Raw genomic sequence first — 13,731 nt, 5'->3', positions numbered from 1 at the left:
GAGCACAGAGACTCCTCTCCTAACTGGACCGAACACTCTCTGGACTTGTCTGAGAATCACTTGGGAAGAGAAGGGGGGCACATACACACCCCAATTTCTCCTCCTCTTCCTCTCTAGTGTTCTTTGCCTTTTTTTAAGCCTCTGGAGGCTACCAGTCTGTGGCCAGCTCAGACTCTGGGCCTGGTGAGCATTGGCTCACTCCTCCTTCCTTGAAGGACTCATGCTCCCAGCAGAGCTGCAGAGGCCCTGCAATCACACCCATGCTCGGGGATGCCTGGAGGCTGTCCTGAAACTGGAATGGTCCTCAAACGGGCAGGGCCATGTTTCGGGAACTGGTCACTCTAAGCAACTTGAGAAAGGACGTCTGTCCACATTGGCAAGCTCCGCCTGCTGAAGCAACAGATGCTCATGTGAGGGGGGTGTTTGCTGGGAGGAGGCCAGGCCCTCCCTGGGTGAGGCAGCAAGGCCACCCTCCTGGGGGCTGGTGTTCTAGCGGGGCTCCGGGGGTCCTGAGTGGAGCAGAAGGATCCTGGCTTTCCAAACTTTAAAGGAGCAGTTTTCCATTCCGATGAATTTTCAAAATTTTCCCAAGCCTCTGTTTGGCAGTGGCCATGCCCTTTTTTGTACGTTTTCCTGGTGGAGGTGGAGACACAAAAAAGACAGGTAGGTGAGAGGAGCAGCATATGGGATGGGGGTCTGTAATCCCTCACTGAGCCCACATCCTTTCTGTAAGATGGGTGTGCGATGCCCAAGTACAGTGAGCTCTGCATCCCTCCAAAACCATCAATTGTCAACAAAATGCCCCACTCAGAGGCTATGTCAACAGGAGGCTGGGGCATGGCATGTGCAGCAGGGAGAGTCCAGGGATGGCATTAGGACAACCTAGAGCTGCACTCCCCATGTCCATGGCTGGCTGGGGCTCACGGCCAGGGCGCAGTGGGCCTGAGGTGACAGTGGGGATACCATAGGACCCAGCCAGCTGTTCCACCCCTAAATCACATGGAGGAGCCTGGGCCACCTCCCAGTGAACCCTCAGCAAACCATCAACCACACTCTGTCTCCAAGCCAGGACCCAAAGCCAAGGCCCTGGTAGTCTAAAGGAATGGACCTAGCTCCAAGGTACCCAGAACCACTCCCCCAGTCCCCTAACCCCAGGTGAGCAACCAGAGGTCAGTCTTGAAAGGAGCCATTTCTCTCACACACTGACTGAGGGCCTGGCAACAGAAACTCATGGCTGCAGGGACAGAGACCTGTGGTCACTCATAGGCAACTCAAGGTTGCCAAGCAAGGTACCTTTGGCAGCGGTGTTGTTGGGGGATGATGAGGAGGGCCTCCTCTGCGTGAGGAAGACCCCGGGGGCCATGGGCTGAGAGGCACGGCCGGCTTGGGCCCCAGTGAAGGTGCCAGCTGCTGTGTACTCATGGTCGACCAGGCTGCTGCTGTGGGACTCTGGCGGGGGCTCAGGTGAGCTGCCCTCCTGTGAGGCCTGGCTGCTGGCCGTGCTGGTGGAGGCTGGGGTGGTGGAGGCCGGGGTGGTGGAGGCCGAAGTGGTGGAGGCCGAGGTGGTGGAGGCCGAGGTGGTGCTGGCCGAGGTGGTGCTGGCCGAGGTGGAGGCAGAGGGGGAGGTGGTGTTGGGAGCCAGCTTCCTTTTGGTGTTCTTTTTCTTTTTGCTTTTCTGCTCCTCCTTTGAACAAAGCATGCAGGCGTGTCACCCCACAGGGCTGGCCAGACCCCAGACCCTGGGGAGCAGTCTGCAACCTGGGAGCAGCCTGGTCTACTAGGGACAAGGCTTCTTCCATGGAGCTGAGCAAGTCAGCACTGCAGGAGCAGAAAGGGCTGGACCATGCCCAAGCCCACCTCCAGCCACCACAAGCCCCCCAGAATAGTACTGAAGTCTGTGGAGGGACCACCAGGCCCCACTCTGTGAGGCAGGCCGTCCTGGACATGGGGACGTCCAGGATATGGCATCAGCACTCAGCTGTAGTGGACAGACCCTGCCCGATCTGAGCTCACCTACTGGTGGACATGTAGTATGGGTCCCTCCCCCATCTCCCTAACCTCTCATTCCCCACCACCCCACTGTGAGCTGCCATGGGACTTCTGACACCAGTTCCCAGCTTCTCTGCTTTCCACTAGCATGGACCTGGGAGCCTGAAGGAACCCAGGGATCAGCAATACTCAAATGTCCCCAAGGCTATGACAGCCCCAGCCTGGGTGATCCCCGTGCATGAAAGTGGGGGGAGCAAAGGCATCAGGGGGAGCCTAAGCCCAGGCAGGGTCACTCTCCTCACCTGCTGGGACAGTTTGGCTGCGGCAGCTGCCAGCCCAGTCTCAATGGAGGCCACTCTGGTCCCCTCGCGCACAGGCCTGTCTTGCCTTGGCACCGATGGGCCAACCCGCGCTGTAGGAAAGAAGGTCAGCCTGCCTCAAGTCGCCACCCAGTGCCTGGGCGCCCTCCCGGATATCCCAGCCCTGTCCTAATCTGTCCCTGAATCCCAGGGACAAGTCACATTTTGGGGAAGGTCAGCAAGAGCCCCAACCTCGTGTGGGGGTGGTTGCCCTACACCAGCAGGACAGGAGGGGTCAAGAAGGGAGTGTGTTAGGGGAACCAGACCCCACTCTGTTGGCTGCCATGATGGGGGCCAAGGGCAAACGGGACCCTCCCAGGGATGCTCGTCGAGGAGAGCCAAGGCAGAGGGCCAGCGCTCCACGGGGACACCGCACTGCCCTACTGGCAGGAGCCGGGACGCCTTTGAGTGTTGGCAAGAGCACTGGGCTGAGGTCCTGGGATTGAAGTGGAGCCCCAGGCAGGCTCCAGGAGGCCACAGACACCCTGTCTGAGCCACAGAGCCAGTGGGTGTGCAACACGACAGCTGGCATTCCATGTAGACAGACCTCCCCTCCCAGCCCCCAGCGCTACCTGTCGGGCTATAGGGGGCGTCATCTGAGCCTTTCCTCTTCTTGGATCGGGACTTGAAAACAGGACTGTCCTCATCTGACTCCAGGGAGGGGTAAACTAGAGGCGGAAAGAGGAGGAAGGACTGAGCTGCTGGTGTGGCCCCAGGAAGATGGGAGCTGCAGGCTGCTGGCAGACCCTGTGACCAGCATCCCCTGGGGCCGTCTTCAGGCTCCATAGCGCCAGCCCTCCCGGAGTGGTTGCCCCGTGCACAGGCACAGCTGGCCTCTGAAATCGTTCAGCCCAGGCACCCCTGGGGTCCAGAGAGGCCAGAGAAGGGGTTCCATCCAGCCCCCATGGCCACCCAACCAGCCATGCCTACCCCAGCCTGGCTGCCACACCCACCCCAGCCTGGCTGCCACACCCACTTGAAAGCCCAATTCTCAAGACATCTCTTCTGTTGCTGTCAGAGAAGGGAACCTCTGATGTCCATGGAGCTGGCTGGCTCTGAAGTACCCCAGACTCTCCTCGACAAGTCTCTAGAGCAGGGAGACCTACACAGCAGTCCTGGGTGACTCACTGGGTGCCTCCTCCTATTATCAATAGGTTTAACCCCCAGGACCTGCCCCATGTCCCAAGGGTGCCCCCCAAATGGAGTTCACCCCACTGTCAGTCTGTCAGACCATGACAGCCCCTGCCAGTGAGGCCTGAAGGTGTCCACCAGAGAGGATACACCCAGCCTCACCGCGGGAGGGCTCTCCAGGACAGAGGTGCGGCCTCACACCATCAGGACTGCGCGGAAGATAGGCCCTGCACTGTGGGGACAGCACACCCCCTGCCCTGAGAAGCACACCGCAGCCCGTGGGGACTGGGCCATCCCGGGCACTGGGCCAAGGCGTGGAGGTGGGTCCTTGCTCCAAATCTCCCAGGTGGCCAACAGCAACTCCTTCAGACCGTTTTGGAACCTGAAGCGCTGGGCCTGGAGGGGCTACGGTGTGAGGTGAGGGGCCATGCCCCTGGGCAGAGGCCACAGCTATGGCCCAGCCACCAACTTACTGCCCACCTCAGACTCAGCCACTCTGGGCCCTGGTTTCTCTGTTTACACAGACACAGAATGGATGTGGTCTCAACGTGTCTATGAAGTGGTATAGCCACGTGAAGGACAGTCAGGCAGAATCTCAGAAGGTGCAGCAACCCAGCCAGACACCACAGACACAGGCCACACAAAACCCCCTGCAGCAGCCCTATTCACAACTGCTGAAAGGTGGAAGCCACCTAAGTGCCTGGGGATGGATGAAGGGATAAACAAATGTGGTGTGTCCACACAGTGGAATGTTATCCAGCCAGTAAAAGGAACAAAGCTGACATGTGCTATAATGTGGATGAAGCCTGAAGAGTATGCTGAGGAGGACTTCCCTGGTGGTACAGAACCCATCTGCCAGTGCAGGGGACACAGGTTCAATCCCTGGGCCAGGAAGAGCTCACATGCTGTGGAGCAACACAGCCCGTGTGACACAACCAGCGAAGCCTGTGCACACTAGAGCCCGCACACTGCAACTACCGAGCTTGCGTGCTGCAAGTCCTGAGGCCCGTGTGCCTAGAGCCTGTGCTCCACAAGAGAAGCCACCACAGTGAGCAGTCGGTGCACCGCAAGGAAGGGTAGAGCCCGCTCACCGCAACTAGAGGAAGCCCACGTGCACCAGTGAAGACCCAGCGCAGCCAAAAACCGCATAAATAAATGACTAACGTGTTACTATAAGTTAAAAAAAAAAAAGAGTATGCTAATGAAAGAGGCCAAGCACCGAAGGCCAAGCACCGTGCAATTCTGTTCACATGACACGTCCAGATGAGGAAAATCCTTGAGTTAGCATAAATCAGCGTAAAGCAGGTGAGGCATATTGACTCTTAATGGGCAGAGGGGAGGGTTTCCTTTGATGAAATGTTCTCCGATCGGGGGTGCTGACGGCAGCACACCCATCCCTCTGAATACACTAAGCACCGCTGAGCTGCATGCTTCTAAATGGAAACGTCTAAGGTCTGTGAATCACATCCACAAGAGGGTCTGGGGCCCGCCCCCAGCACCCAGGACAGGCTCCTCTCCCTCACAGCAGCGCTCACCATAGTCCGAGTCCTTGAAGCAGGCGTCCAGGTGGTCCTGCTCCTCCTCATAATCGTCCAGGTCCACACTGTTCTTGGCCGCCCTCTTCAGCAACCGCTTGCCTGTGCTCTTCCCACCAGCCCCATTCTTCCGGGCACCATGGGCGGCCAGCGAGCTGCCCTTGGCCTGGCCAGCACCCCACGTGGTCTGCAGGCAGGAGTCGGAAGCCTGCAGGTTGGCCATGGACAGCATTCCCTGAATGGCTTCCTGTGTGCTGGGGGAGGCGGGGGGCTGGCTGGAGGCACAGAGAGACAGGCACTCAGCCCACGGCCCACACATCCTCCCACTCAGCAGCCAGCAGAGGGTGTGGGGGGAGGACGGTGGGGGCTGATCCTTTGCCCATGGAAAGGATCAGCTACCCGCTTCCTCTACCCTCTGCCCCCCCACCCCCCAACATCAAAGGGAGGGCTGGAGGCCTTGGGACATAGAGGGGCATAAATAGAGAAAAGAGGGAGGGGGCAGTGGAGGGAGGGGACAAGGGAGGGGCAGACAAAGGTGCTTCTGATCTCTCCCATCATGAGGTCGACAAGAAGATTCCCCCCAAGGACCCAGGCCACCTCTCCCTCCCTCTTCCATTCTCTGTGCACCCCTGCACCCACCATGGGCTCCTGCACTAAGCCCCAGTCATGGGTGCTTCCCCCACATCTTATCCAGCAACTGAGATGGGGCGGCTCAGCCCTCTCCCTCCCGTGGCACTCGATCTCCCCAGGTGACCCACACCATCTTTTCATGACTGCATCTGCACCCACACCCTCACCCTCGCTCATCACCCCAGACATTTGTCCACCTGGGTCAGGATAGCCCACCCCAGCCTCTGGGGAGCCTGGCAATACCTCTCATTGCCCCCTGGTTCCTGAGGAAGCCGGGCCTGGAATGGCACACTGCTTGGCTCTCCTCTCTGGTCACAGACCCAGGAGGCCCAGGAGGCCCAGCAGTGGGCCTGTCTTGCATGTGTGACACTCAGGCCCCCTCTGGCTGGCCCCATGTGCCCCTGGGGGATGGATATACCCACAGGGCTGCCAGAACACAAAAGCAGCACCACAAAGTGTACCCACAGAACCACACTGGTGGTTCTCCATGGTCCCTGCCCCCTCCCCCACTTCCAAGAAGTGTTTGAGGCATCTCTAGTAAGACATTAAAATGAGAAGAAATCCCTGCTCAGATATAAGGCTCCCAAGACTGAGGTTGGAGGGTACAGGGAGATAGAGCTGGCCCCAGGAAGCACAGACACAGAGGGTGGTCCCCTGTGTTCCTGGGGGCCCACCGAGACAAGCTTGGACAAAAGTCATCCTGCAAGGGGTACTGCTGGGCTCCAGGCCAGGGACTCCGCCCTAAGCCAGGAGGCAGCGACGGACGGGCGCCTCTCTGGGCAGTCCTCCATGAATACCACTTCCCCCAGCCCCGCCCAAGACGTACTGGACCGCAGTGTTTTGGGCTTTTGCTAGAAGCGGATGGATTATGGTTCCAAAGCCACAAACAGTGGGGAAAATCAAGTATGATCAGACTGCTGTGGAGAGTTAGGAGCCCTCCACCAGACCTTCCACCTGCCCCAGCGTCCTCCCAACCCCCACTGTCCAGTGCCACGAAGGCAGAGGGACACCCAGACCCAGTCAGGAGCACATGGCGTTTGGGAGCAGTAGTATCATTGCTATACCATCATCACTGATGCTTTCTGAGCAGGGACGGACCCCCCGCCCTGGCCAAGTATGAGAGCCAGCAAGAGCTGATAGATGGCCCCCCACGCTCTGTACCAGGCTCTCTAGTGCTCTGCAGATGAGGCCCTGAAGGTCTCAGGCATCCTCACCCAGCCTTATGGCCTGGACAAACGCCAGGCTTCCTGCAGGGATGGGAGGGTGGAGGCCAGGACACCCACCACGAGGGTCCTCCGGGAGCCAGCATGGAAGCCAGCCCCCTGCCTGTGCCATCTGGACATCGTGGTCCCAGCCCAGCTCAGCTGCAACTGAGAGGGAGGGGCCTTGGAGCCCAGGGCTGCAGACTGGCCACGTGGGCCGGGAATCAAGGAGCAAAGTCTAACCAGTGTGCATGGAAAATAATACCTTAATCCTCCAATTATCATACCAAAATCCTCTCCTTTCCCCCCGGCCGTAAACACTAAGCAAACCATCCACAAGAAATTAACATATTTTCCTCCATTTTCTTCAGCTGTTTTTTTCCAAAAAAGCTAATACTTAAAACAGAGCAAATGGACCATCAAACACTGACCTACACTGCAAATGGAGACTTGGGAAAGGAACTGCCTGCGGCAGCCAAGGAGGCCAGCCCCGGCAGGCACACGTGCACACATGCAGGCGTGTGTGAGCACACACGTATGTACCTACAGATCAGTCCACAGTGCGTCCACAGACTGGCCACCCTCTCCCAACAGGCCATGCCCAGGCTCAGTCAGGAGCCCAAGCTGCAGGCCCTGTGTCCCAGCTCTGGGCAGAGTTCTGGCACCAGCCTCATCTGTCCTCATCTGGTTTTGGGGGGAGCTCTCCATGGAGCTCAAAGGGGATCCAGGTGAGCGTCATTCAGTCACTAAGGTGCCAGCTAGCCAGAGCATTCCCAGAAGAGAGGCACCTCTGAAGAGGTGTGGGGCCAGCCCAGGCACCAGCCCCTCCAGCAGAAGGGGGCTCACAGCCAGGCTTCTCCTCCTGGCAAAGGGGTCTCAGGCCAGGGTCCCTCCTGCCACCACCGGGGCATCTCTGCAGTTGAGGGGCTTGGGTCTGTTTTATCTGCAGGAACTACTTCATGCTGAACAGGAAATCTGTACCCCACAGCTCTGTAGAAGCCTCCAACCATACTCCACTCCCATGAGAGCAGGCACCTATGGCTATCTGTGAGCATAACACTACACACAAAATGGTAATCTGTGAAAGAAAATACAACCATTTGATTTAGGAAGAACACTTTTCAATCAAGCCCTAATCCTCCTGCTGTGGCCCCACTGTCTGAGATGGGGCTGATATGTGCCCCCACCGGCTCAGGTAGCCCTCAGACCTCAATCCTGGTAGCACGGGCTGAAAGGCAGATCTGGAGGACCAAACAAACCCTGAGCAACCATGTAAGGCCTGCCGCCCTCAGGCCAAGTCACCCCTCCCGCCGCCCCCTCCCCCCCCCGCCGCCGGCTGGAAGACAGTCTAGTATGGTCAGCCTTCCAGGACCCCCACGCTTGGGCTCCATCATTAGCAAATGGAGATTCTAGTCCTGCCTCTGCTGCCTCCTAGCTGTGTGGCCTTGGGCAAGTCACCTAAGCTCTCTCAGGCTCAGTTTCCCCATCGATGCAGCAGGAATCTCCTGATGACTCAAGAACTAGGAGGGGAGCCAGCCCTCACCATGGTAGCAGACATCTCCAGAATGGGGAGGCTGCAGGGGACACAGGCCCCCATCCCTTGGTTGTCTGTCTGTGGTACTTGTAGAAATTTCATGTGGAAAAAAAAAAAATGCCCCATGATGCTTAAAAGCAAGAGCCAACTGGGACCAAAAGGGAATTTAACTGGGACCATCCTGAAAAAGGGCCTTCCGAGTGGTAAAGAATCCACCTACAAGGCAGGAGACTAGGGTTCAATCCCTGGGTTGGAAAGATCCCCTGGAGAAGGAAATGGCAAACCACTCCAGTATTCTTGCCTGGGAAATCCCATGGACAGAGGAGCCTGGTGGGCTACCGTCCATGGGGTCACAAAGAGTCAGATATGATTGAGTAACTAAATAACAACAATCATGAGAAAAACAAGCCCCATGGCCTCCCATCCAATGCAAAACCCCAAGAGAATTAATCCATTTCTCTCAAATCAAAGGATTGAAACTGGGCAGGCCTAGGCAGGGAGGACCACCTGAGCTGAGTAGACACATGTCCTGGCCTGCCTGATCACCTGGAAGCTCAGGGCCTCCAGGAAAGGGCAGCATGTACACCAGCAGTGAGTGGGCTCCTGAGGCCGCACATGTGGACTCAAACAGGTCTCAAGGGTAGCCTGGCTTAGCTCCCACACACTCCCAGTTGGGGTGGGAGTCTGGGACCCTGACCAATCCAGCCCCTTCTAAGGGAGTGGGCTCTCACGTCCCAAGCTCTGAAGCCATCATCTCCCTTGCTGCAGATGACAGCTCTGCAGGGAAGCCAGCTTGGGGTCCCAGAGAAGCCCATGAATGCTCTTTACCCTGACACCAGGCACACACTGTGGAATTTTCTTAGGTCATTTTTATGGCATTTGGGAAATGACGAGGCAGAGACAGCTGGACGTCCCAGTCTGGAAAAACCCTGATACCCTCCAGGTACCCAGCCTGGCCCTGCGTCTCCACAGGCACACAGATATGGTGGCCCACAGACTCCTCACACAGGAGCTCTGCAACATGAAGGACCTACATAGCCAGCCTCCACTCACCTCCCTGGCCACCTGGCACCACCTCTGCCAGGCAGGGGTCCCACTCTGACTGTCCAGCCTCCAGGATGTGGGCTGATGGAGTCCTGTTTGGCCCAACTCTGTGGAAGCACCCACTCCCCCCAGGTCCCTGAGGGCACTGGGCCTACCTGTTGGGGTTGTACTCGAGTGCGCCAACCTCCTCGCTGGCCTGAAGCAGGTCTAGGATGCCCGCGGCTGAACCCCCGCTGTCCTTCTTCACTTTGGCATTGCGGGCGGGCTTGGTGTCTGTGTCTATGTGCAGTGAGCCCTCATCAGAGGAGTCATCGCTCTGCTGTAGGGACAGAGCAGCCAATCAGAAAAGGGTTGGGGGCTGGGGATGGGGACTCTTTCACTCCAGTGAGAAAAAGAGGTTTTTAAAGAGCTTGTCCTTGTGCTGAGCACCGGGAGGCCAACTGACCAGACACACTGCAGAGCATGGGCGCCCGAGCTTTGTGCTGGGAGCCTGGAGCCCCAACTGCACCACTTTCCCAGATGAGCCCTGGTTTACAGAACCTTATGTGAGAGCCCCAGTATTGAGCACAGGTACAAGAAGAGTTTCCATGGTTGGACAGGGATCAGGTGGGTGAACCTGTGCCTGAAGGACACCAGTTAACAGCGCCTGGCAGGTGGCTCCGCAGGGACACCCTGGGCTCTACAGGTAGAATATCACCCGTCTTCCTGGAACTTGGCTTCCTGGGAGATGGCTGCCACATCCTGGGCTGGACATGCACGGCCTTGGAGGTTATCTAACTTAACCTCCATTCCTCAGTGCAAGACCCAACCCCCAGAAGCTTGGCCTGCTACCCTCTGCACCACCATACTCAAACATCAAGGAAACTCGTGGAGCTGACTGAGGAGCGCAGCTCCAGAGGCCCCACCACTCAGACACCTGTAGACCTTCCGCAAGTCCCGACTTTGCTTTTGCCCCTTTGTGCAGGGCCCCAGGGCTCACAGTCCCACATCTGGAGCCCAGCCAGCTTCCCCAGGAAAACATCCCCCTCTGCACTCTACCCAGAAAGCTCAGTCAGAGATGTCCCCCCAAGTGGTAGGCGGGCCACTGCCTCAACAACAGCCAGACGCAGGAATGGCTGTCTCACTCACTCCTGTGACCAGTGTCCCAGAAGGCCATCGCTTACCTTGTAGAGCGCCGAGTCCAGCTTTGGCTTCGTAACGGGCGTGGGCAGCGGCTCCTTCTTGTCCAGTAAGACTGAAAGCAGAGCAGAAGGGAGTCAATGGCAACTTTGGAGGGGCAGAGGGGACCCTAGTCCCGCCACATCCAACGCCCACTCCACATGCCTGGGATGGTCCCTATGGGGCTGGGCCTGGCCCCTCCCCATGTCCCCCCAACTCACAGGACAAGTCCCTCTTCGGAGCATTTTTCTTCCTCCTAATAGGGAATTCGTCAATCTTGAGCTCCCCATCATCCGACACATATTCATACTCATCCCGCACTGGCTGGGGCTTGTCCTCCTTGAAGTTCTGCAAGGCCCCGAACACCCCTGGGCCGGGCTGTGGCTTGAGGGCCTTGGAGCTGGGGGGGGCAGAAAAGGGCCAGTCAGTGGACATCTGCACAGCCTGGCCAGTGCCCCCAGCACTCCACCCCTCAACAGGCCTTGGAAGACCAACAGTAAGGGCCGGACCCCTCCCAACCCCACAGCCTCCTCTCCAATGCCGTGACCCCAGCAAGGATAGCACACAACCCACGGGGTACATGCCCGGCCCTTTCTCGGGCTGTGTGAGGTTGTGCCCCTAACTGCTCCCCAATCCTAGCCGCTGGATGAGCGCTGGACTTCTGTCAGGCCGCTCTGGGGCCTGACACAAGCTCAGAGTCAGACACAGCCAGTGCCAACTGGCCTGGGTTTTTTATTCACTCAGTTATTATGGAAAAATAATTTCAGGGCTGAGGTGTAGGAACAACATGACAAATCTCCCTCCTGGGGCCACAGGGCTACTGCAAACGAGGAGAGTCCGATGCCCCAGCTGCTGCCCCCGGGGTCAGCTGAGGGCGCAAGGCACACTCAGCAGGGGCAAACAGCCGGCAGGGCACAGGCGTCTGCAGTTCCCCATGGGCACGGCTCCGATTCCCAACAGTGGAGACACCAAGGCAGTGAGCCCTGCTGGGTGCAGGCAGGAGTTACACCATGCAACACACACACACGGGCACACACACACCGCCATGTACGCACATGGTTATAGCATCCGGTCTCCTTGTCTCCCTTCCATTTCTAAACTCTAGCACAGTCAGTCGGTCATACAGTTAATGCCGTCAAAAGCTCCCCGGGACCCACCAGCTGAGCTTCAGAAAAATCAAGGACATGCCCAGGGCCATGAAGTCATGGCAACAGATCCAACCCATCTGCTTGCCAAGAGGCCTTGGCACACTGCCATGAGCTCTTAGGAAAAATAGGCGCACCTGAGCCGGGCTCTGCAAGCGCACCAGACACTGATAGCTCTGTCCCTCACCGCCTGAAAACGGCCTTCTCCCACTTTGCAGGTGAGAAAACTCAGATCCACGGGCGTAAAGTGGCCCTGTTCCCACCGGGATGTGTCTACCTCCTGTTTGTTAGGCGCCCACGCTGCACTCTGGATTTAGTATACAACTGTCAGACCAAGGCCAGCGAGGGGCTTCTCGGTGGGCACAGGGTTCCTGGCCCACCCACCTCCCATCTGGCCAGCCCACCACACTGGTCAGCCGACCGAGATCCCTTATACAGTCTGGGACCTAGACACACCAGCTCACACACACAGACCCACCCAGGCTGGGTGCCCCACCTCTCAGCTTAGGGCCATCTCCTCCAGGAAGCCCTCCCACCAATTCCCTTGGGCACCCATGGGCTCCATAGAACTCCAGGCCCCACAAATCCTCCTTCCATGATCCCAATCACAGCCATAACTTCAGATGGATTTGAAAGTATTGGGCTCATACCAGCCTCTCCCCACTGGCCTCTGGACTCCTAGGCCAAGATCCTGACCCCCAGGATGTCCTCTGTGACAGCCCAGGATAGCACTTGGATAATATCTGCCCAATCATACCCTCCCCTCCTTGCCACACACACCACTGTTCCCTGCCTACCTACCTGAGCTCTTTGGTTTAGGAAGCAGGAAAGGGGTCAGCCTGGTGAGGCCCTCATGAGGGGTGTGCCTGTCCTCTAGCTCAGGACACAGGCTCATCTGCAGAGTCCTCCAGGCGAGTGTATGTGTGTGTATGAGGTGTGCACAAGCAGGGCATGTGTGTGTGTGATGTGGAGAGGGGATGCTCAGGGTATGCGTGTGCGACATGTGGCGCATGTACAACCAACCCCTCCTGGCACAAGCACTCACGTACCCAAGCAGTTTCTTGTTGGAGAAGGAGAAGGAGAACTTAGTGTCCTTGTTCCCTGACAGAGGAGACTTCTCCAGCTTCTGCTCTTCCTCCATCTTCAGCAGGGAGTCGGGTTTGCTGTTCTGAAAAGCAAACCCAGGACCGTCCCTGAACCCCATACCATACCTGGACCCCATGCCAGTGGGCAGAGGCAGCAGGACAGGCCAGCCTCCTCCCTCTGACATGTTACCCGAGGACCCATGTCCACCGCAGCCCCAGGTCCACAAGAACTGCCCTCAGATGCTGACCAGCTCCAGGGATTGCCAGCTCAAACCAGGGCAGGCCACTAAGGGCAACAGCGTCCATCCCCTTAGGCTAAGATGTGCCCACACCAATCCTCAGAAGGTGGCTCCAGGAGGCCACGTGCACTCCCAGACCCTCAAAGACCTTCACAGCACACACCCTGACATACCCTACACACCACCAAGCCCACACCTGCCTCACACACCACCTTCTTTCACTAACATAGCCCTCTGAGGATAGACTCACTCACCAGCACATCTGCACACACACACACCTCACCTTATACTTCCATTTGGCCTCTGACTTGCTCTTAGTTTGCTCTCGGATTTCCAACCGCTCCACATCATTCTGCGTGCTGATCACCTCCTTGTTGGGCACACTCAGGACATTCTTTGTGGCCTAGAAAATACCAGCCATGATCTAGTAGCAGTCATGGGAGGGCAGCAGGGTCCATCAGGCTATAATACAAAGTCCCTACAGCACAGAGTCTCCACCTCCTGCTGGCCTACATACATCAGTTCATCCATCCATCAATACACCCAACCACATATCCAACCAGCCATCTGTCCATCAGCCCACCCATCCAATTATCCACTATCCACCTATGCACCCACCCACTATCCACTATCCACCTATCCACCACCCACCATCCACCTATCCACCACCCACCATCCAC

The 13,731-nt window shown here is 57.7% G+C and overlaps 1 protein-coding gene across 1 annotated transcript in view; it reads right to left on the bottom strand.

The window, feature by feature from the left end:
• Nucleotides 1-544: 544 nt before the first annotated feature.
• PHF2 (PHD finger protein 2) overlaps nt 545-13,731 on the bottom strand; it is a 34,148-nt gene continuing 20,961 nt past the window's right edge. The window contains exons 12-21 of the mRNA XM_040245626.1: nt 13,335-13,454; nt 12,777-12,895; nt 10,804-10,982; nt 10,588-10,658; nt 9,580-9,740; nt 5,015-5,289; nt 2,921-3,016; nt 2,292-2,401; nt 1,294-1,684; nt 545-633 (exon numbers count right to left, since the gene is read on the bottom strand). Of these exons, the coding sequence (XP_040101560.1) occupies nt 545-633; nt 1,294-1,684; nt 2,292-2,401; nt 2,921-3,016; nt 5,015-5,289; nt 9,580-9,740; nt 10,588-10,658; nt 10,804-10,982; nt 12,777-12,895; nt 13,335-13,454 (1,611 nt within the window). The remainder of the gene's footprint in view (nt 634-1,293; nt 1,685-2,291; nt 2,402-2,920; nt 3,017-5,014; nt 5,290-9,579; nt 9,741-10,587; nt 10,659-10,803; nt 10,983-12,776; nt 12,896-13,334; nt 13,455-13,731) is intronic.

Source organism: Oryx dammah, unplaced genomic scaffold (assembly GCF_014754425.2).
Source record: "Oryx dammah isolate SB20612 unplaced genomic scaffold, SCBI_Odam_1.1 HiC_scaffold_1, whole genome shotgun sequence".
In the NCBI taxonomy this organism is placed as follows: Eukaryota; Metazoa; Chordata; class Mammalia; order Artiodactyla; family Bovidae; genus Oryx; species Oryx dammah.
The sequence above is the reverse complement of the archived record's forward strand: the minus strand, read 5'-3'. Positions and strand labels throughout refer to the sequence as shown.